The sequence below is a fragment of the Lagopus muta genome, chromosome 8, assembly GCF_023343835.1.
Source record: "Lagopus muta isolate bLagMut1 chromosome 8, bLagMut1 primary, whole genome shotgun sequence".
NCBI lineage: Eukaryota > Metazoa > Chordata > Aves > Galliformes > Phasianidae > Lagopus > Lagopus muta.
The window spans coordinates 23,477,052-23,501,624 of record NC_064440.1 but is presented as its reverse complement, the minus strand read 5'-3'; the positions used below and the strand labels follow the sequence as shown (position 1 = coordinate 23,501,624).

At 37.7% G+C, this 24,573-nt stretch overlaps 1 protein-coding gene across 4 annotated transcripts in view; it reads left to right on the top strand.

The window, feature by feature from the left end:
- Window positions 1–24,573, top strand: part of RAPH1 (Ras association (RalGDS/AF-6) and pleckstrin homology domains 1) — an 86,317-nt gene that overhangs the window by 20,386 nt on the left and 41,358 nt on the right. For all 4 annotated transcript variants that reach the window (XM_048953002.1, XM_048953004.1, XM_048953001.1 and 1 more), the window contains exons 2-4: window positions 13,323–13,442; window positions 17,557–17,662; window positions 18,429–18,946. In XM_048953002.1, the coding sequence (XP_048808959.1) occupies window positions 13,323–13,442; window positions 17,557–17,662; window positions 18,429–18,946 (744 nt within the window). The remainder of the gene's footprint in view (window positions 1–13,322; window positions 13,443–17,556; window positions 17,663–18,428; window positions 18,947–24,573) is intronic.

Sequence of the window (24,573 nt, the reverse complement as noted above, 5' to 3'; positions counted from 1 at the left end):
TACTCAGGGAGCTGGCTGAGGTGATTGCCAAGCTGCTTTCCACCATCTAGCGGTGTTCCTGATCGAGGAAAGAGGTCCTAAAGGATTGTAGACTTGCCAGTGTGACTCCCATCTATAAGAAAGGTATTAAGGAGGATCCAGGGAAGGACAGGTCTGTCAGCCTGACCTTGGTGCCAGGGAAGGTTATGGAGCAAATCATCTTGAGTGAGATTACACAGCTTGTGTGGGACAGCTGGGGAATCAGGCCCAGCCAGCATGAGTTCATGAAAGGAAGGTCCTGGTTGACCAACCTGATCTTCCATGATCACATTACCTTCCCATTGGATGAGGGAAAGGAGATTCTGGTCAGGTGGGCATCAGCCTCTCCTCCTGCGTAACTAGCAGTAGGACTAGAGGGAATGGCCTCAAGTTGCGTGAGGGAAGGTTCAGTTTGCACATCAGGGAAAAATTTCTCTCTTTCAGAGTGGTCAGGTGCTGGAACACAGTGCCCAGGGAGGTGGTTGGGTCTCTGTCCGTGGAGATGTTCAAGAAATGTTTAGATGCTATACTAAGGAGCATGGTGTAGTGGGGAAATACTGGTCGTATGTGACCATGAAGATCTTTTCCAACCTTTGTGATAATGTAGTCTTAATTCTTAGCAGAAATCCTAAATCACCTTCCAGCCTATTGTAGCTGAAGAGTATATAACATGGTGTGAAACTTTATATAAAGCAACTTGTGAACAGTGTCGTTTCTTTTATCATAGTTAAAACACTGCTCAGTCATTTTTTGAACCGTGGCTGATATACTGTTCTTATGGAAAGGGATTTGGCAACTTGTTTTGAGTCCTACTAGATATTAACTACATCTTACAAATTGTTGGTGTTTGGTGTGGTATCTTAAATAAGCACTGGCATAATTATTATTTTTAACCTTTGTGAGGGTCCCTTGGGCAAAAGATAGTTTTTAAGTGTACTGAATCCAAGTACTGCATTGCTGTCTACATATGATTTTGATGGGTTAGCTGAGAGCCTCAGGAGGAAATATGCTCACCTGTACTGTAGCTTATTAAACATAATAAAACATCCCCCCACCAAAATACACATCCCTTCATGCAGTTTTATGCATCATGAAAATGTTTTGTCCATATTTGAGTTGAATTTTGCTTTTGAATGATGTTGTATGGTGCATCCGTAGAATAAGACAGCTTTGCTTTTGTTGTTTGCTTTTGGTTGGTTTTGATATATTCTTTTTTTCTTCTAATTCGTTTAACTTCAGCAGCTCTTGAAGAAAGAGAAGGCCAAATAGCACACAGCAGAAACTACCAGCTGTTAGACTTCTTGAAGAATTGTTTGGACTGTTGCAAATAGTATGTGTGGAAATATTGCCTTTATAGCAAAACAGAATTCTTAAACTGTTTATGCAAAATACCATGCATGTTGCATTTTATGTTCTGTTGTTACATGCAGGATGTTTCTGAAGATGCAGTTATGGATGTGAGCAGTTCTCCTTGAAATGTTTTTCCAAACAATGCCAAGTTTGCTTTGTGTTCTTTAACATGGCTCTTATCTGTAAATTGAAAATTGGAAACTGCCTTTTTTCTTCATTCTTCCAACGTGCCTGCTGTACTAGCTCTGTTCTAGCTCTGTCCCTCAGATCAAATTGTCAAGAAATGTCACAGGGCTTTTCTCATTCTCAAGTCAGTATAGACTTGAATCACCTCGTAGAGGCAGCACCTGAACTATTTTTGCTTGGCCAATTCTTACTGCAGAGGCTTCAGCAACCTTTAGCATCTCTTTTTTTCTGATGAAAACATTGTTGCTGTCAGTATACCTGCAGAAGATCAAGGGTCTGCAAGATTTAGGAAGTGCATTGTTGAGGACTTTGAGGAAGGTTCTGAAAGAAAAACTCGGGTGGAATTGCATAAGTTGTTGTGAGTTGTTTATGGAATTTCAGTGGGGAAGAAAGATGCTTCTTAATGATTATTTATTAACTTAAATTTTGTCATTTATTTGGAAACCTTTAGGACCAGGTGACTTGGTTATGTATTTCTGCCTTCTGGAAATACTGTCACGGTTGTATTAGAAGTATATCTTTGTTGGAGTCAAGTATGTAACTAACCCCGATTTAGAACTTGAATTTGTACCTTCTTGAAATGCATAATAAAGCTTAGCTTAACGATGGAACCTTTTTTGACAAGGCTGCAGCTACTCTGAGATACTTTGTTTCACTTACAAGGCAAAACGCATTTCTGTCTACTTCTTACAAAGATGAATTATGCAGATTTATTCTCCTAGAGGTTGCAGCCTTATGCTCCTGTTCACGTTGTTGTGTAAGGCTTAGTATTGCTTCTCTGTTTGTATGTCAGCTTGTTAATATTCAGTATTTCTTTTTGGGTGTCAGGTGTCAGAGTTAAAACTGAATTGGAAGAGATGCTGTAAGTGTGCTACAATTAACTGCGTACAGAAGACTCTGGGAAATGGGAACTAATGTATGTTTTTAAATGCATAGCTGTGCCTAATGAAGGCAGGCTGTACTTCTAATACAGATTCAAAGCTATACATTTTCCCAGCTTGTATAACCTCATTTTATTTCCGTATTTAAAATTTTAAAAACTGGTAATATGAAGATGTTGGCTCCTGCAGCTGGCGATGAATTACATTCTTTTGGATACCACCTAGGTTTCTTTGTGTTATTTGGAACTGTATTTTTAGCAGATGTGACTTTTGTATATATGATTTCTCTCTATGCAGCTTTTTACAGCTGTCTTTGTAAAGAATTTTCTGTTATAAAGGATGCTCCTTATATAGAACTTAGTACCATTTGGGTTCTCTGGCTGAAATCTTGGTTCTGGAAATTGGGCACAGTGATGGATGGAGCCCTGTCTTTTTAAAGCAATGCTTGTTTGGCTAAATATGAGACGGGCACTGAAATGTATTGGAGGAAATAAAGGTTTTATTGTGTGCCTTCTCTGCAGAGCTGATTTCAGATGCAATTAGATAAATTCTTTGGTAGACTTTTCAGCAATTTTGGCTTGTCCCCTATCAAGAAGAAACATCTTCTAAGTGTATTTTGGTGTATAGGAGGTCACTTTATGGAGGCTGATTTAAAATTTCATATTATATGATTTATCTATCTATATTATATAATATATATTATATATCTATAATGTTTAAATAATATATATTATTTAAAATATAAATATTAAATATAAATATATTTTGTATATATGTAAATATATATTTATTATATATATATTATATTTAAAACTAAAAGTACTACAGTCTTAATGAGAAACTAATCATGTGGAATACAGGGTGGACTTCTACCTGATCCACTTCGTGTTTTACCTCTCTCTTGTAGCTATCAAGCAAAGAAAGGGTGGGGTGGATATTTTATAGGTGTTCTTGCTGTGGCACATTAGGGGAATTTCCTGTTTGTTGGAAATAGAGATGATGAAGTAAACATGCTAGGATCTTCACTTAGTTTATTTCAGGAAATTGGTGGGTGACAGTAAACTAAAGTTAGAGAATGTTTGATTAAATTGATTAAAACTTTGATTAAATACAAAAGGAATCAGTAGTTGCAGTGGGTGTGCATGTGGAAAATTGTTTTTATTCCTTGATACCATTAGCCAGAAAGAACTTATTTTCTGTCTTTTTGTCTGTGAAGAGTGCTGTGATTTCTTATTCCTGCTCAACTGACTGACTGCTTTAATTGAAACTTTTGGTTCTGAATCTGAAGAAAATTAGGGAGCAACTATGGTACGTTTGGTGTTTTTGTAGTTCAAATCTCTGGGATAGTTGAACAGGCTGTTATAATCTGAAGAGTGCTGCAACTCTAGCATGAACACCTTGTGCTGTTTAGAAAATTTCTGTTTACTGTATACTGCACTGATGTATTTTGGGGGATTCCAAGAACACTGAGACAGTTTGCTTTGATGTCTGATATCTGATTAAGACTTCTCTTGTTCCAGTTGCTTATTCAGACAGTTGTTAAATGAATTTTAGAAACTCTTAATTAAAGTTGTGTTGTGTTGCACAAATATTTGTATTCCAAACTGATAGTTAATGTAAAGAAAAATATTTTTTAAGGGCTTACTGAAAAAGTTATTATTTGACCGGGCTTAAACACAAACAGCTGGAGGCAAAGCCAGGTTCTTGTACAGGCATGTGCTTAATTTTAGGAGTAGGGCTAGAAGTCGTGCTGTGTATGCTTGATTGACTGTTACTTTCAGCAGTTTTTAATTGATTGTTTATTGAAATCTCAGCCCATCTGCAATGCAAAACATGCACTTCCAGTCGTGAGGATTTCTTTTCAGAGACTTTCTTACACATTACTCACATTGCTGGGTAAAGGAGGGACAGTTGCATGCTGTCTGTTTTGTGCCTCCCAGTTAAAGCTGAGAATAAGGCCTTGCAGTGAGGATGCCTGGTTTTCAGATTTAGTGGAGTTCCACTTCTCAGGCTAACTGCCTGGTCAAGTAAAAGAGTTGGAAATGAAGTAAATTCAAAATGCATATTGCTTTTTAGACTTTTTTTTTTTTTTTTTTTTTTTTAATGCACATTGCCTAATGCTGTCTTTCCTATCCCAGTTTCCTTGAATGGTGAAGTGTTATGCATCTTGTGTTTTGATCTTGACTTCCTATGTTTGAAGATGATGATTTTTTGCTGAAGTGCAAAGCCACGTTTTAATTTTGAAGGACAGATTAAAGGTGAACCTCATGCATTACTGAAAACTCAGTGCAGACATTTCTGTCTTCAAATTGCTACTAACTATTTTAATAAATAAGTAAGGAATGAAATAGTTTCCTGAAGTAATACTGACTCCCCCAGTTCAGCAGTAAGGGAGAAGTTGAATTTGACAGGACAAGTGAACAGAGTTGTAGCAGATCATGTTGATTAATTTAATGAAAACATTATTGATGAGTCAGGGAAAAGGGATGAGCTGGAAACAGATAAACTTGGGCCAGAGATTGTCACGTTCCCTTATAATCCAGTAACAAACTACTGAAATAGATTCTTGTGACTATTGATGTGATTAAATGCAACTGTTTCTTTCTGGATCTTATACGGAGACAGGTAGAGATGGCTGCCAGGGACCTCAGGGGGTCACCACAGTGCTTCTGATTACATGAGCCTCTTTGTAAGTGCAAGGTATTGTTCTTACTTCTTTCATTTCAAAGCTACTTTGCAGAAATAATTTGTCGTTTAACTGGTAAAAAGAGCTCACAGAAATGATTTTTAAACTGTAACAATGTATGTTGTCTCTAACTTCTAATCTTGTTCCAGATCTTTTCTTTCCTCCTTTTTAGTTTTTTTCCCCTGAGAGTAATAGATTTCAGAATGCTTTAAGAGGAAGTGTTAAGAGGAAATTAAGAGTCTTGAGAGGAAACATGGAAATACTAAAATGCGTGATCTACAGTTCATCACTTGCTTATTGATTCAGTATTAAAATCAAAGGAGAAATGTTAGTGTCAATTATGGCATAAGAATTCTATATATATATAAATATATATACATTTTTCTTTTTAACTGAAGGGCATGAGGATTTTTTCTTTGGCATGCGAGCAGAGGATCAATATGAAAGAAATAACTTGTTTGCTCAAACCGCCTTTCGTTGTTTACTGTAACTTCAAGGAGATGTGGAGAACTGTGAATGTGTGTTTTGGTTGCTTTGCAGTTGTCTATCAAATTCATTTACTCCTCTACAAGTAACCCCTCAAGCCCGAAGTTACATTTTACATTTTCTTTAAGCAGTCAGACAAATGAGTGTTATGGGTAAAAAACCTGCTAGAATGTTTCTTGTGTGGCGCGTTAAAGTGGTTTTCTGTCATGTGTAACTTCTTGAATGGGTAGTGGATGCTGGCATGGTCACAAGTGGACACAGAGCTCTAACTTCTGAAAATATCCTTGTGTGTTCTGTGTAGTTCTCTGTGTTCAGGAGACTAGGTTTTCAAAAGGCAGCAGTTCAGTTGGTTATTCAGATGGTGTTTTGACCATTTGTGTATTGTTTATCCCTTGAGTAGATTTTTTTTTTTTAAACCAAATTCCATAGTTGCCTTGAAGAAGCAAATCCTTAATTCAGTAACAAGCATAAGCTTGTACAAAGTTGTTCATGAATAATAAGAAAGGGTGGAGGAGAAAACATCAGTTGCATGGAAGAGAGTTGGTTTAAATCTTAGGGTTTTATGCTACCAGTTTTCATTGAATATTCTTAGCATTGTTAGCACAAAATGTGTGTTATGCTGCTTCTAGAAGTACAGTGAATAGACACAATCTTGAGCCTTTAAGGACATTGGCTTTTCCAGTTGTGTTTGCAATTCTGGTGTTTTTTTCTGTTTTTTTGTTGGTTTTTTTTTTTTTTTTTTTTTTTTTTTTTTAATGTTTCCATCATTGAGTAAGTGTGGCACGCACAAATTCTCTGATGGTTTTTTCCTTTTTTTTTTTCCCCACAATGACTTATTTCAATGCAAAGTGCTTTTATTAAAGGAAGTCCATTTAATGTAATGAAACTTAACTATTGTCTTGGGCTGGGTAGGTTTAAGGTAAGAACTGCAGTGTTGAAGTGCAAATCTTCAGTACAGGGCCTCAGTGAAAGACACTGGAAATACTTTCAGAACTTCTTGGTGTCCGAGAGATGGGCTGTTGCTTTCTGATAGTAGCAGTTTAGCTTTGGAATTCTGCAGTGGTGTCTGGTTGCGCAGATGTCAGAAGGGTATGTCTGAAACATTGTTCGTGGGCTTTTCATGTTGCCTTACATGTGGGCTTGTGGATTTTTTTGTTTTGGTTTTGGTTTGTTTTTTGTTTTTTGTTTTTATATTGCATCATCTTATGTTCATCTCAGCATACAAAATTGACAGATTGCAAAGAAAAAATTCAAAAAAGTAAATGCTTTTTTTTCTAAATGAGTGATAATTTTTTGCTTTACTGTGTATTTAACATAGTGTTATGTTTAAATGTTGCAACTGTTGGCTTCTACTGAAAGTCTTATTGCGTTCTCATAAATAACACTGGAGTACTGGGCCTCCTGCTTTCAAAGGTGATCAAACCTAATGAATTGTTTTGGAAACGAGGGGATTTACCACAGATTATGGATCTGCCTATTTAAATAACGTTTCAAACGGATCAAGCTGGCTGATGCACTCCAGACTGGATAATAAGATAATACATAGATCACACTTCAGTGCAGGAAGCCTTACTTGTGTGTGGAAGGCTACACCATGTTGAGACCTCATTTTTATAGGTGTCCTAAAATGACATGCTAAGAAGCCCTTTTCATGAGGGGTTAAAGACTGAAAGCTAAGTATTTTTACAGTCTGTGATGTCTTCATATGTTACAGTTGATGTTCTGGAAAAATGAGAGTCAAAGTGCTGCAATGAAAAATGTTCCTTGAAAGGGCACCTGATATTTGCAGCTTAACGTAATCTCATTAGTGTGTTGGTTATTCTCATTCAGGTTAGTCCTATCCAATTTGTTATGACAGCAAAACAAAACCAATGAGGGTTGACAGAGCGTTAGTGCTGAAGAGAAGCAGACATCCAGGAGTCATGTTTATTGTAACTGGTTTAGATGGATCTTACTAAGGTAGAAATAGAAAAATGCTTAAGGTCAGAATTTGTGTACGCCTTTAGAAAAAGTCTTTCTTGAATTGTTGCTTGGCAAGGGTTCTTGGAAGAATAAGAGGAAAGAAAAGGAAAGCTGTCAGTGCTGTTTCACTCCAGAAATAGGGTCAAAGTGAAGTTGTCTCTGCCATCAAGTGCCCCAGTTCAAGGACAGAGTTTTGAGAATTTCCCATGATGGTTACTGTGTAAGTGTTTGAGCACCAAGTTTAGTCACTGAATATGTTTAGGGGAGGAAATAGCCAACAATTTTGAATGTCAGAATCTCTTTAAAGAGCCTTGTTGTGTCATATTTGGGGTGCAACTAGAATCATAACAGGGTATTATGTGAGAGAACAGGTTAGAACCTTGTTATACAAATGACACATGGGCAGCGAGCCTTTGTTGTGCTTTCTCTGACTTGAGTGCTTTGTCCTACTGAGTCTGTTCAGTTCGTTCTACTGCTGAGCTGCCATTGAGGAGTCAAGCACAGATGAGCATTTGACTGAAATTTCAGTGGGCGCATTCAAAACATTGTTCTGTATTACGGATTGCTCAAATAAAACCTGAAAGCTGCTCATTTCCATTAAATTCTGTTTTAACAGGTGCTTGAAATTAATAGGACAAAAGTGTTGAAAAATGGCTTAAATCTTAAAAGTACTTTGTCATTTCTCCCAGTATGAGCTAAATAGAATTATGAGCTACTTAAATTCTACTAACCTGCAAGTGCTTTAGAACTGTAACTGGCTTCTGTTCTCTATTTCTTAGATTAACTTGGTTCCAAATGATTTCTTGAAAAAAAAAAAAAAAAAAAAAGAAAGAAAGAAAAAGAAAAAAGAAACATTTAAACATCTGCAGTTGTCCTTTCTTGTTATACAAGAAAATGTCATAGCCTTAGAAAGGTCCTAGTTTGCTGAAGTATGACCTATGTATGCTGTGTTCAACAGCAGTGTGAAGATTTCTCTAAACAGGAAAAGTTTGAACTTCTTAATTTTGATTGGGATGTGCACTGGTTTTGAGTAGTTACTGTTTCTAGTTCTGTTACTGGAAAGCTCAGGAAGTCTTAGCTCAGTGTTTTATCTCCTCTGCGTTAATTCACTTTAATTCGCTAGTGGAGCTTGTGTGAAGAGATCCATTTTAGAGGACTAGCAAGTTAATATTTGCCATTTCTTAAGTGAGACACTGTCCTCTGTGTGCCTTTTGCAAGCAAACATTGACAGACTTAGAGGATATGCAGCTGACGTTATAAAGCTTGGGTGGGGACTACAGGGAGCTGGCAAATACTACAGGATTTAGTGCCAGGCTTGCTGACACAACAGTACTTTGCTTGTAAAAGTTTTCTTTAGGTGGCTAATTCTGTCTTCAGAGTAACTGGAACTGAAGCAGTGTCTCTAATGCCAAGTTAATATAGCAAAAGGAACAACTTATAGGAAATTGAGAATGTTCTTATTACTAACTATTTCTGAAGATTTGAGTTGTGGAAAGAAACCAGCGAACTCCTCTCATCCTGAAAGGATGAATTATGAACAGTGTCATAGAGTGAATGCACTGCAGAACAAATTCCATCTAACTGTGGAGTGTCATAAACAGCTTGAAGAAGGAAAAGCTAGCTGTGCTGTGTAGAATGTCTGTAAATATTGAGCTCTGTCTGTTTTATATCACAGTATCTGTTTGATTCACCAGTTTATAGCCGTGTTTCCTAAGGCACATTTTTAATAGCTTCCCTTAACCTTCACATAAAAATTCCTAACATCGAGTATAGTCAGACATTGAGAAATGATATATTCTCAAATGAGAACAGTTGCTGTAGTTTATTTACCACATCACCTTAAGTATAAAGTGTTTTGGCTTGAATCTACAATACTTCTGGTCCTCATAAAAAGCCTAGGGGCTAATAAAGCTTTCAAGGGATGTGAAAATCCAGCTTCTGTTTGTTTTGCAGAAGGTTAGGTAGAAAATATCCCCCCCTGTCTCCAGTTCTGTATGTGGAGAGGGTTTTGGGGTAACATTATAGAGCAGAGCCTTTGAGTGGTCAGGTGGTGGTGGTGGAAGTATGTCTACGCCTGACTTAAAAGGCATAGAAACTGGTGTGATCTTGGTGAAAGTATGCTGCCTGATTATATGAGCATATCAATATTTTTTGGATTTCAGTATCACTTGTAGATTTTTCAGAAGAACTTTCTTCCCTTTCCGGGAGTGCCTGAAATACTGAATAGTTTCAGAAGAAGTGTGGGGAGAAATAAGAGTCAGAAGGTGAATTTAATCTGTTTTGCAGCTTCACTGCAGTATGCCATGCTATGTTAGCTTAAATATTCATAGAATCATGGAATAGTCTGAGTTTGAAGAGACCTTTAAAGGTCTTGTCCAACCCCTCTGCAATAAGCAGAGACATCTGCAATTAGATCAAATTGTTCAGAGCTTCATCCAGCCAGAGCTCGAGCACCTCCACATATGGGGTACCCACCACATCTCTGGGCAATCTGTTCCAGTGCTTCACTAGCCCTATCATAAGAAAAAAATGAAAGCTTTTCTCATATATCCAATCTAAATCTCCCCTCTTTAAGTTTGAAACCATTTCTCCTTGTCCTATCACCACGGACCCTGCTAAAGAGTCTGTCCCTTTCTTTCTTACATCTCCCACTTAAGATACTGGAAGGCGGCTATCAGATTTTCCTGGAGGCTTTTCTTCTCCAGTCTGAAAAGCTCCTTCAGACTGTCCTCTGAAGGGCTCTCTCAGACTTCTCACAGGACAGGGGGCAGGGGGGAAGGTGTTCCATCCCTGGGATGATTTTTGTGGCCCTCTTCTGGATGCACTCCAACAGGTCTATGTCTCCTCTACTGAGGACTCCACATCTGGATGCAGTACTCCAGGTGAGGCTTTACCTGTACAGAGTAGAGGAGCAGGATCACCTCCCTTGACCTATTGGCCATGCTTTTGATTCAGCCTGGGATATAGTTGGCTTCCAGGTTTGTGAGGACACATTGCTGGATCATGTCCAGCTTGCAGTCTACAGTCCTTCGAGATTTTTGGCAGGACTGTATGCAATCTTTTCATCCCCCAGCCTTTATTGATAATAGGGATTGCCACAACCCAGGTGCAAAATTTTGTACTTGGCAGAATTGTTTAATTTTGAGTTGAAGAAAGTTGTCTCAAGTGATGCTTATGCAGAACAGCTTTGTTCACTAAACCTGTTGCTGCTGTGGTTGCTGTGATTTTGGGGAGCAGTGGAGCATTCTTTTGCTGCATCAACAGCACAATACTTCTAGAACAGGGTATAGTAGCTTCCAGACAGGCTTGTCATGTTTGCATCTGAGCACCTTAACCTGAAGAAACTTGCAATTTTATTTTTGGGAAAGGGTAAAGGACTTGATTTACAAGAAAAGATTTAAGATTGCAATGTGGATAGCTTAGTTAAGTAATGTTTAGAAGACTCTGAGAGGAAAAGAGAATGTTTTAGTGTGAAAGACGTGGTAAAATGTAGAGGATTAAATGCAAATGAAAAGCATGATTAGAAAATGCTAAGCCCAGGGAGGGCTTGCGTTGGATGGAGTGAATCTTTCCAACGAAGAAACCTGGTTGCTTGGCATTTTTAAAATTAAGCTGAGGACAATATGTGAATGGGTATTGGGAAAATTCTTGCAATTTTACAAAGATGTGCTTCTGTTTCTGTTGAGAGCATGACTGTGAAAGAGCCTTCTCTGTGTTGTGAAATTACAAACTGATCTAGTGTCATGGAGTAAAGAAGAGCAAGTCTGATGTATTGACAGTTCTGCTTTCTTTGAGCTGCAACACTTCCTAACACAGAAAAAAAAAATGTCATGCTGATGAAGACAGCATTTTTTTCTCTTCCTTGTGAAACACAATTGTTACATGAATTAGGGGCTTGGACTCAATGATCTCTAGAGGTCCCTTCCAACCCATACAACTCTGTGATTCTCCTGGGTCCACTGCTCAAGCCTGTCTATATTATTGCCCCTTTAAGATAAGGTCCTGCATTCTTCCACAAAAGTAAAATTTCAGTAGGAGTTTGAAGCTGCTTTATCTAGAGCACCTGGATGGCAGTATCTTGTACATGTGGAAGGCTCTGTCTTCTGCTGACCTCAGAGTAGTAGGTTGCCTCTGGTCTTCTGTTGCCTGATTACTAAGGTGAAGTGAAATATAAATAATACAGGAATAGAAGTAAAGATTGTTTTAAATCATGGAGGTCTTTTTTTGCATGAACTACTGCTATAAATAGTCTAAAGCTGATTGAACAGAGAACACTTTTGTAGTCTTTGGTAATCTCTGTCATCAGTTCAACTCTGCAGTACAGTGATGTCTTTCAGATCAAGATTTGTCTTCCTGAGGACTAGCACTTAAAACGTTGCTTCTAAGTTTACAAAATTTAAAGTGGTGCATTTGAAAGCCTGTATAGCAAATTTCCATGCTGTCCATGGGTTGACCATATCAAGGGACACTGCAATCTATGGTTTGTTGGGGTTTTTCTTTGAATGGTCTGCTCACATCTCTTTGAGTGTTCTATATAATATTGCAAGCGTTTACTCTTTTTTTTTTTTTTTTTTTTTTTGTGCCTAATCACTCCTGAATTGCTACCTGTATCATTTTCTCTCAGAGTATGTTAAAATATCTCTAAATTCTTGTAATGAACAAATCCCGGGTTTAAAAGTGTGGATATACCAAGCAAGGTGTCTGTGTCTTAACCCAGTAGAAGGGGCTTGGAGGATGTGTTTGGGGTAGAGAGGCTTTTTTAACAAATTTTCTTTCAGTTCATAACAGGTAACCTTTGGAGAATGTTAAGTCTACTTTGGTCGCTCAGCCTTGTTAAATAAAGGAGAGTCAGCTGGCTGTAATGGTGACCATTTGTTAATAGGTGAGGGGTTTCTTGGTCGGATGGAAATTGTGTACTATCACTGAAGTGATCTGGAGAGTGTCCAAGATTTAAACAACTTGATTGCTCATATTCTCTGTAGCTTGCTTAAGCATTTCTGTTTACAGATGTGTAAAGTCAGCTATTTGTTGCGTAGTGGGATTGCACTTCCTGTAGGTCAGCTGAATTCTTTGGAACAGAGTCAAATTTTTTTAATGTAAAGCCTGTAGACTTTGCTGATAATAGCTGGCAATGAATACATGTGCAAAGTTGAAGAGAATTCTTGGAGAAAGAAGGTTCCAGGGAGGCCTCACTGTGGCCTTCCAGTACTTAAAGGGAGTGTGCAGTCTGGAGAAGGAACGATTGTTTACAGGGATTGATAGTGATAGGACAAGGGGGAATGGTTTTTAACTGAGACGGGAGATTTAGGTTAGATATTAGGAGGAAGTCTTTCACTCAGGGGGTGATGACACACTGAAACAGGCTGTCCTGGGAGGTCGTGGATGCCCTGTCCCTGGAGGCATTCTATAAGGTTAGCTGTTGTATTGAGTATTCTGGACTTTGTTCTTCATCTTTTTTTTTTTTTTTTTTTTTTTTTTTTTTTTTTTTTTTTTTTTTTTGCATTATTCTGACATGAAGTGGAATGTAAGAATGGCTAGTTATCTATTGCAACTTTCATGCTTACTTTTCAGAAGTGAGCACTATCATCAACTTAGTGTGAATGTGCAATTTCTGTAGAGCTTATGGACAAACATGCCTTGACTTCAGAATGTTTTTTCAGGAGTATAGCAGCTGACACTAGCTTTCTTGGACACAGATACAGTTTGAGTATTACTCTTTTTTTTCTTTTCTTTTTTTTTTTTTTTTTTTTCAGATGGAGCAATTATCAGATGAAGAGCTTGACCATGGTGCAGAAGAAGACAGTGATAAGGAAGATCAGGATCTGGACAAGATGTTTGGAGCCTGGCTAGGAGAACTGGACAAACTCACACAGGTTGGGGAGGTTTCAGTCATGTCAGTGAATAATTATAAATAATTATTACATGTTTATTTTCATTTGAAAGCTAACTACTTTAACCTTAACGAGGATCTTTTTGAACACTTCAGGTGAGTATGAATTAAGACTTTTAGCTGTGGTGCTTTGTCAGGGTCAAGTATATATCCTTAGCTGTTTTATTGTGTGAGGATAGAAGATGCCTCTCTTCTCAGTTCATTAGCACTACCACTTGGAGCAAGACTAGATGTAGCATATGACCAACTCAGTGTTCTTAAAAGAGTACTGAATTAACTTATTTTCCCCATTTCCAAGTTGTTAAATTTGTTTTTCACAACCTGATAGTTACACCACTCCCGAAGGGTACAATCCATTTGGAAAACTATGGAATTGATCTTTTGTCCTCATGTACATAGAGAAATACAGACTTCAGCTGGCTAGTGCTAGGCTGTATCTCCAAACACACAGTTGGGCATTGTCTAGTGGCAATGTAATTGAATCTATTTGTTGCACCTGAACAGCAGTAAGGAACAAGAAAGTGTGAATGATGTCAATGATGATGTGCTAAGGTCACCTGATACGCCCTAGAGGACCATTATTCCAGAGTGCTTCTCCAGCATCAGAGTGGCAGCTAACAGGACACCTTTTGGCGTTTTTTTTTAGTGCTTTTTCTTTTCTTCACAAGCAAATCTTACATTTTGCACGGTATGACAGAGTTCCAAGATAGAAGTCCATTTCTCTGTGATCTCCTGCTTTGTTTTTTCCAGCCATGTGTGCTGGCTCTCCTGAACAGTATAATTCATTTTCTCATTCTTTGTATAGATTTTAAGTAATGATGTGATGCTCCAAGTTTCAATAAGCTAGATGGGAAGAGGCTTCTCTCATCACTTCGTTACTGTATGCTTGGGGGAAAAGGAAGAATCTTCATCTTATGAGAAGACTGACATAAAATGGAGTTAATCATACAACAGAACATTTCAGATTCAGTCTCATGCACGTTATCTTTGGTTTAAAGGACTACCTGCAAGTTCTAAATGCAGATGGCCTTTTAAAATACGGGAAAATGGGGCAATAAGGAATCCTACCTTTTCAAATGAATAGAAGGTAACCTGTAATAAGTCTAAATATCATAATTCTTATTGTCTTTAACTCCCTGTGAAAGATTTTTAATGGTGAGAGTCCTTTCAAAGACCCTATGCCTTCAGATTGCCTCTAATGGGGATCTTCATGTAGGAGCACAATTGGTAATTAGTATTAGATTTTTGTTCTCGGTTTCACTTCAGCAAATATGAGTAACTTCCAAATATGTGTGTCTTACTTAGGGCTCGCAGCTGTACATTTAATATACAGACTTTCTGCTGATACCTGAATTTGTGTCCTAATCCATGCAGAATGCTTAAAAGCTGTTTCTCACTTATGTACTGCTATGCAACACAGTCTACAGTTTAGCCATTCAGTTGAACTTCTGTCTTTTGTAACTACTGAGAAGTGACATTTCCCCCAGAACTTTGAATAACCTCATAATATTTTGTATAAACAAGTTAATGCAGTCTGTTGTGTCTCAGATTGCTTGTTTGGTAAATAGTTATGTCTTGATTCAGCCGAGGACCCAGTAAAGGGGCGTGATTAAATTTAATGAGCTCCAAAGAGCGTTCTGGTGTAGTTTTAGCATTTGTTGCTGTTTATCAGCAGCACTCTGAAAACAGTGGAAGAAGAATTTTGTCCCCAAGTTCCTTGAACTTGTAACTTCTTTTTCAAATTTTCTACTTCTGTGTATTTGTTTTGGGAAGATTGAAAGTAAGACCTAGATTCCTTTCCAGACAGGAATTCTTTGTTAAAAGAGATGAAATTGTTAAGATGCCTTTGAGATAATTTGAATTCACTTTGCCCTTTTTAACCCTTTGCCTAGTAAAAGCATTATAAAATGCAACCATGAAATTTTCAACACATGTGAGCAGTGTCTGCATTAGCAATTGGTGTCTGGTTACCCTGTTCAATGAAGTATTCTCATTTTCCAGAACTAGTCTTTTAGTGCTGTTTCAGTTCTCAGCAGCTTCCAAAAATGAAATTTTGCATTATTAATTCTGGAGATTGTTCTCTAATAATACAAGGGCTATTCCGAAACTAATGCCTCCTATTTCATTATGTTCACAATGTCAGAGGTGGATGTTGGTAGTATGGTGGTCGGGTTGAACCTTCCCACCAGTATTCAGTTAAATTTTGTTGTTGTGTAGCAGATGGCAGCCTTACAAAATGGTGTCTGACATGGAATTGCGTATGAAACAAAGGTGTGTTGAACTCTTCCATGCAGGAAAAAATGGCACCCATTGACATTTGTCCATTTTTGCTGAATGTTTATGGAGACCAAGCAGTGGATGTGTGTGCAGTGAGGCAGTGGGGGCTGCATTTCAGCAGTGATGTAAATGACATGAAAAACCAGTGATGTTCCAGACAGCTGAGGAGATTTTTACAAGCGCAGCATGCAGGTTTCTGTTGGTTGCTGGTTAGAAAAACAAAAACAAAAAAAAAAAAAAAAAAAAAAAAAAAAAACTTAAAAATGCATAGCTAAGAGTGGTGACTGTGTTGAAAAACAGTGTTCAGTAGCCAAGAATTTACTTGATCAAATAGTGTTATTGTGCTCTTTACTTTCATGGAAATACATAGGAGGCATAATGTTTGGAGTGGTCTACATAGTAAGAGTATATCCCAGTTATTTCAAGGTGTAGAATCATACAATGGTTTGGGTTGGAATGAACCTTTAAGATCATCTAGCTCCAACGCCCTGCTATAGGCAGGGATACCTCCCTCTAGCCCAGGTTGCTCACAGCCCCATCTTGCTGGGCCTTGAATGCTCCCCTGAAGGGGACATCCACAACCCTGTGTACTAACATAATTGTTCTTAAATTTAATAAAACATACTTTAGATGTTTTTATCCAGAATATGTTTGCTTTGCAGGCAATCTCTTGGTTCAGTTGAAAGGAATGATCCCTAATGTGCCTGCTTTGTTTCAAGTTTTCTTTGCTGCCTGTAGGGTTTTAATCTGATGTTTTTCAACAGTTCTGTATGGAATGATATATAAGCTCCACTAGAGCTGTTTTTTCCACATAATAGAAAATAGTTCTGGATCACTGCCTTGTGATCATTAACTGATGACTGCCTTCCTTAAGCAAGGACATAGAAAATAAAAAAAGTGTGGATTAAAAAACTTTTTGTGCTAGAAGATGCTCTTCTTTTAGACAAATGTGTATTTGGGAAAGCTTTATTATTGGAAGTGTTGCTTTTATTCACACCCTCTGCAGGCCTGTCAAGTAATGCCAGGAGCTAGATTCACCACATAGCACTTCTCACTCTGCAGGTGTCATGCAACTTCTGGGTTACCCGTTGGATCATAGTGCCCTGCTGGTTGCTTCTTACTGCTGCTGATTAACTGCAAAGTTCTGTGTCCGTTAATTGTCTTTTGATTTCATGTTTTGTTTTGTGTTATTTTTTTTTAATCCCTTACTAGATGTTTGGTTGTTTTTTTGTTTGTTTGGTTGTTTTTTTGTTTGTTGTTTTTTTTGTTTTTGCATATATATTTTTTCAAAACACCATCATATTTGGGAGGGGGTCACTTTCACAACTCCGTATTTTTTACGGAAAAGGCTTATGAGAAAAATACCTAAATTTAGTAATTAAAAATCTTTTTTATAAAAAAGGAGTTCTCCATTGAGCGCTTTTCTGTGCTTATACCACAGATACGCTCATAATCAAAGGACGCATTTCTTAGGGTGTCACAGTTTGCATGTGTTTAACTCCTGCACAACTCTGCAGAGTAGTTGTTATGGATAAATCAGCTGTGTTACGTATTAGCTCATTTTGAAACACAGCTGAAACATGCATTCAGATTTTGTTCCCTTTTAAATCAGTAACAAGAAAGATTAATATCTTTTCTGCAGCTAAGTCTTTGTGATATAGTGACATGTTTTTCAGCCAAAATCCTGGAAAAAAAAAAAAACAAACACGCTTTTGATATGCCAGGAGCATATCAAATTGGTTATAGAGAAAATTTATTTTCATCAACCTTGAGGATTTCTTTGTCAAATTATATTCTCCACCTTTTCTTATCTTTTTCAGAGTTTGGATTCAGACAAGCCTGTGGCACCAGTGAAGAGATCACCTCTCCATCAAGAAACCAACCTTGCCAACTTCTCATATCGTTTCTCCATGTACAATTTGAATGGTTCGTTGACTTATTTACCTTCTAATGTATTATTTTAGGAAAAAAAAAAAAAGTTGTTTAACCATAAATGAGAACATTCTGAAATGGTTTCAAAGAATGTTAAAATACACTGTAGCTAGAAGTGAGAATGTGTTTGATAACAGCCTTGCTTTCTTATGGCAGAGAACTTTGAATGTTCTCCAACCTTGTCTTTTATAGCACCTAGTATCTAAGAATTGTAGTCCGATATTTATAAAGAAAACTTGTACTGGGATCTGGTCTCGTGAAAAAAGGAATTAATATGTATTGTAATAAGTTGTAATACAGGAAGCTTGTAATTTGGAGTTTGAGTGTGTGTATAGTATTTTTTTAGTGTCGTGTGTTGGTTTTTTGTTTTTGTTTTTAAAGTAATGTCACATTTGCCTAGCAAAACACATTTCATTGAGAAGCTGAAGCATGATGTATACATTTTTAAATTCTGTTTACAGCAGAGCAGTTTCAACCTTTCAAATGTAACTAAAAATTCACGAGTTTCTCCTATCAGAAAGTATATTTACCCTATATATATATATATATATATTTTTTTTTTTTTCTTTTAGACCAGTCCAGAATACTAGTGCAAATAAACTTAGTGTTTATCAGTGAGGACAGGTTTTGCAATATAGATGGGAAAATACAGTTTCCTTGGCCCTTGTCTTTCAGCTATTAAATTCAGTAACATAAAATGAAGAGCTGCTTAGAGAAATAAAGCAACCATGCTCATACTAAAAACTCTTCTTCATTGCAGAAGCTCTGAATCAGGGGGAGACTGTGGATCTAGATGCACTCATGGCTGATCTCTGCTCCATAGAGCAGGAACTCAGCAGCATTGGGTCTCATTCAGCAAATAATACTGCAGTGAAACGCCTTGCCACAGAATCCAAAGTTCAGAAACCACCTAGTAGCCGTCCTTCTACTAAGCATGGCAGTATGAAAGGATTATCCTCTTCATCTGGTAAGGTTACTAAACCATCACATGCCAACGTTTCTTTGGATGACATCACTGCACAATTAGAGAAAGCTTCTTTGAGCATGGATGAGGCAGCCCAGCAGTCTGTAGCAGAAGATGCCAAACCAGTAGTTAATGCCCAGCACAGGAGGACAGCATCTGCTGGCACAGTGAGTGATGCTGAGGTGCGCTCAATCAGTAACTCCTCCCGTTCCAGCATAACTTCTGCAGCTTCCAGCATGGACTCTTTGGATATCGATAAGGTGACAAGACCTCAAGAACTGGACTTAACATCACAAGGGCAACCAATCACCGAGGTAATGTCATTAATTTAATAATTCTTTTGGTGTTTTTTCTTCAAGTATTTTTTTTTCTTCTTTTTTCCCCCCCTTTCTTTTAGGCTGATACTCCCTGCTAAACATGTTCCATACAACAAAACTGATTACAGATCAGGATTGCTTGCACATGGGCTACACGCTGTGGCTTTTTTTTTTTTTTTTTTTTTTTTAGCTTTTGTCTATCTGCAAGGAATCTTAATGTAAAAGGTGTTGTTACAGTTCTTTTTATTTTTCTTCCAAGAACTTTCCTCAGCTTTTCATCTTCCATATCAACTCATGTGTTTTAATGTTTTATATGTAATGTTTTTCTTTTAAGTAAATCCTATATGCTGCTTTTAAATTTAAATCTAAGAAGTATACAGCTTTGAAAAAGGGAATGAAAAGTTGAAGGACATTACTACAGTTGTGTTACTGTATGCTCAGACTACTGCATGTGTGACACATACTGTGAATGTCTGTCTGGAGCTGTAACAACAGTTCGCCACTTCTTAATATTCCTCTTAAATGTGTGGCAAGGAGGACTCTTCCAAACAATGCCCAACACAGAAAACCAATTGGTTCATGGTAGAGCAGTACCAAATTTGAGATTTGTTCGTGTGCATTGGTTAATAATAATCAGACAGCAATTTTTTTTTTTCCTCAGTAAAAGCACAGTAAGTTTGAGAAATGTTTGAGAAGTGCTGGTGTGTTACATGAGAAATGGAACATTTTCCATTGAATTTCAGAATTTAAGGAGAAACAAAAACCTGACTTATTAGTCAAAAGACAGCTGTACTAAAACAAATGTTCACTTTCAGTTTTCTCTCTACCAAAAAGACAAGTGGAACAAGCTAAGTTCACCAAATCAATAATAAACACTAATTTGAATGAATTGCACTTAAACCACGTCTTCATACATCTGCACCAAAATTTCAGCTGATGCAAAGAGTGATGCAGACTTATCAGTTTCATGATAACTCATCAAGGTGATACTTTAAATTTTTATTTGAAATGGTGAGAAATGTGTTACAGCTTCTTACAGAAAAAGCTGATTATCAGTATTTTCTATTATTTTTGGATTTGTATTGAGTGTAGAAAAACAGAGGTAGATAGAAATGTATTCTTTTCTCTTTCAAAAGTTGAAATGCAAACCTTTTCAATATTGCTATAGATTAGAGCCCAGCTTGTGACAGTCTGATTGTATTGGTTTTCATTTGTCAGTCATCTTGTTTCTGTGATGTAAGACTTACTTTTCTTTTGGATCCCTGACAGTCATGCTGACAGTCATGGAGATATCTCTTTTAATGATTAACTTCGTATGATAATGCACTCTCCTCGAGCTAAAATGACTTTTCTATTTCTTGAGTTCCTCTCTTCAGTGAGTTGCATGGTATAAGAAATCTTTATTTCACTTATTAAAAATTTAAGCTGTTCTTGGTAGTTGATTTTTGCAGGTATCAGTCTAGATATCAGCCTCACTTTTTTAAGAAGTGATATGCTGAGGCATCAATAAGGTTACCCTTCCAGTCTCCCATTTTTCAGTTCTTTGCATGGAAATGAACGATCAACAAACCACTTGCTCCGCCTGTGTGACTGGATATTGTTGAATCAATAGGCACGGTTCCAGAAGTTTGTCTTCACAGGAAGCTAATCCATATTGCTTCAAGTGTTGCAGTTGCTTTCTCAGTTGCTTTCTGAGCTCTTTTAGTCATTGACTCAGAGGCTCAACACTTCCACCCCCCCCCCCCCCCCCCCCCCCCCAAGCTTTAGAGGCATTTGAGAGCTGTCTTTGTAAACTCGGTGATTGCTTCTCGGAAGAATTGTGGCTATTGTTTCTTTGTTCAGATAAGCTGCTAAGAATGACTCCTTCAAGGGAGGTAACCAGAAAGTGGTGTTAATTTGAGAGCCAAATTCTGCTCTCTACTTGAGAGCGAAAACCTTTCTAGTGATCAACAGTGTTGCTTTGTTCCACACTGTCTGAGCTGTCATCTTAATTTCAGTAGTCTGAGGAAAGTATTTATCTCTGAGAGATTTTACAGCAAGCTTTAGAATTTATATTTAACTACTCAATATATAAGCTTTGGGAGAGGACCTGCTGCCAATGTGGGGGAAAAGAAAACCAGCAAAACGCTAAAACCACTTGGTTTTTTTTATTATTATTATTACGGAGAAACTGGGAGAAGCTATACTTCATGGCTTTAGCAGATGCATTTTTAATTTGTTATTCCCACCAAATACTTTAAGTTTGCTCTTTTCTTTTTGCCTGTCTTCCTTGTGGCCTTTCTGGTCTTGAGCTGACCTTTACAATTCTTTGCTGCTATGGTTCTTGTCAAAGAGTCAGTGACTTGGCAGCTCTACCCTTTTGACTGATCCACTCTGTCCTCTCCAGGCAGTGTAAGGACTTAAAAATAAATAGTAATAATTTAAAAATAATAATAATAGAAATAATAATAGAAATTGTCTTCCACAACTTAGTTTTATAGGAATCACTAGAGGAAGGGAATAACATAAGTAAAATAGAGGACTTCTGACAGGAAGATGTGCTTGCGTGAAAAAGAAAATTAAGCTTTGTAGTTACTAACTTCAGTGTTCTATCTTGGAAAATAGTTCTGCAATGTGTTTGAGCCACTTGGCCTGGAAATGTAGGGAAATGCTGTGAAGGAACGACCATGCACTGGCATGACTGAAGTCATGGATAGTCATGGCACCCTTTCTGACCGATAATAGTGATAGATATTATGTAAAGATCTGCAGTTCTATAGCCACCAAAAATGAGAGGGAATGAGGGAGGATTGCTGATGTGTGCAGATACTTGGGGGGGGGGGGGGGAAAGGGGGGAGTGTGTAGGCAAGAGCTAGAGGGAGTACATCTGTTCGTGGTAATGGATTCTTCAAATCTTCTTGACTGAGCAGTAGGAATGGCACTTGCGTTCTTACTTGTCCTAGCAGTCTGTCATGTATGGACTTCATGTTATGGAAAATGCAGAAGCATCATGGCAAATAGTGACTCTCAATGATCCTGTTCACCAGAACCATCCTTGTTGGTTCACAATGTCCTGAATTTGTGTGTGCTGCTTCCAGGGGAGTTGACTGAAATTCCCTGAATTGTCTAAAATCAGTTTTATTTGTAGCCGTAATTATTTGTTTTTTCCTTAGTTAATGATTCTTAATGTTACCTATTTGGATACTGTGAATGTTACTGACTTCGAAGACTTCTTCTGTAGTCTCAAGATTTTTTGTTGGTGGTACTATGTGTTGTCTGTCTGCACTTGTGCTCTTACACTCAGCATTGCTGAGTGAGAAAAGTTGCTTCCACCTTCTCAATGCTCTGTCCCCTGCAGTTTTTACTCAGTTGAAATTGTTTTCCACAAAACTGCTCCCCAAATCCATGCTCCAACTGTATTCTTTTTAAATTGGTAGGTTGCTTTTCATCTTCCATGTTTGTAAATTTATAATGAGTGGCATCCACTTTAAATGTTAATTTCTGCTTATCAGACATTTTACATGAATGTAGAACTGAATGAGTGTAGCAGTAGCAAGAATAAGTAAGAGGAAGCGATGGCTGCATGAGTAACTTGTCCCCTTCACCTTCCAGTACTAATCGTTTCTGCCCTCCATTCCTTCTGTACCCCTGCTACCAGAAATTCTCTTTTTGCAGTGAGCTGTGGTAGAACAAAAGGAGAAAGAAGTAGTGGGGAAAGAATAGAGAACTGTGTTGATCCTGCTTGTGTAGCTAGCAAGATGTCTGATGATTTAAAAAAAAAAAAAAAAAAAAAAAAAAAAAAAAAGGCCTGTTCATGATCAGTCATTGTTACTGTCCTGCATATGCTTAATGAAGGCATCACAGATAAGTTTGAAGTCTGCTATCTGGTCTGACTCAGTACAGCATCCCTCACCACCTCCCTCCGAACATGATATAGTTCTTTGTAACCCAACTGGCATAACTAGAGATCCTGACTTGCATACAAAGATAACTTCTAATTTGATGTAATAATAATTTAGCTGATTGTACATTTATATAAATCATAGAACCATCAAGGTTGAAAAAGACCTCCAAGATCATCCAGTCCAATCATCCCCCTATCACAGTATTTCCCATATAGAATCACAGAATCACCAAGGTTGGAGAAGACCATAATCTGTATTGGCCAGAAACTCCTGTGCGATAAAGTAGAAAATTTGGAATGGATATAAGGAAAAACAAAGTTTGTGTTTCACAGCCATTTTGCCTTGATTCTCATATGGGTTATTTTAGTTTCCACACAAAGGAGTACAGAAGCTTTTCTAACCATAACAGAGTATTATGGGCCATGTTTTCTGTGTGATCACTAAAAGTGTTGTATTGCACAAAAATATGGCTAAAATTGTGTGGAATTTTTGTTTGTCAAATTAAAATAAGTGAAAGAGAAATAAGGATATAAGCATTATCTTTGTATTGGTAGTTCTTGATTGTGTGATCGGTGTATCAGGTTGATTTCATGATTTCATCAGGCTGCAAATTTAGAACTTGTGCAATGTTTTCCATGTAGGAGGAGACTCATGAAATTGTAGCAGGAAGCTGGTTAGTGTAAAAGAAGGAAGAATATATTTACCTTCTGAGATTTCTAGTCAAATTTCTCTGACACTGATGATTAAGCTTAAAAATTTCTTCCCCAGAAGGAACAGGAAAAGGAGTAGTATAATTGTGTACTTTGATGCAGCTGGCTAGCAAAGTTGCTATCAGCACAAAACTTTCAGTTATAGGTTATTTTGTTACCATCATCAGGTTTAACCCTGGCAGGCGGCTCCTGACCACTCAGTTGCTGCCCATTCTCGCTGGGTGGAATGGGGTGAAAATTAGAGAGGTAAAAATGAAGGAACTCATGGATTGAGTTAAAGACAGTTTGCTAAGTGAAAACAAAAACAATGTGTGAAGGCAAAAAGGGAATTCATTTGCTAGTTTCCATCAGTTGGTGGGTATTCAGTCACAGAGCTCACTGCATGCAGTTATTGGGAAGGCAAGCACCGTCACTTCAAACGTCCCTCTCTTCCTCATTCTGTACCCCAGCTTTTATTGCTGAGCATGGTGCCAAGTGGTATGGGATATCCCTTTGGTTAGTGTAGGTCAGCTGTTGTAGTTCTGTCCCCTCCCAGTTTTTTGTGCACTCCAAGTTCCTTGCTGTCAGGGCAGCATTAGAAGCTGTGAAGTCCTTAGTTCTGCTCAGCAAAAACAGCATTTTCTCAACACCATCAACAATGCAAAACACAGCACCATAGATGAGTGTTTGTGAAGAAAATTAACTCTGTCGTAGCTAAAACCACAACACTGAAAACAAAAGGCATTGTTTATACCTAAACATTGTTCTTCTGTGTTGTTCTGTAGTGTTGGTGTCTTCTTTGGACTACCGAATCAGCTGCCTCTGCTGCCTGTTGATTTGCACAGAAACTTTCATGGTAGCCCTTTGTTTGTCTCCAGAAAAGTAGTGCTTTATCAGTAAAAATTTGCCTTTAATATTCTCATTCTTTCTTCCTTTATCTTCTTCTGAAGATAGCAGATGCTTGATAGTTTCTCAGGTGCAGCTCTTGTGACTTCTTAAGATGAAGGCACATAGTTCAAGCTTCATCATTCTCCACTTTCTAGTTACCAGC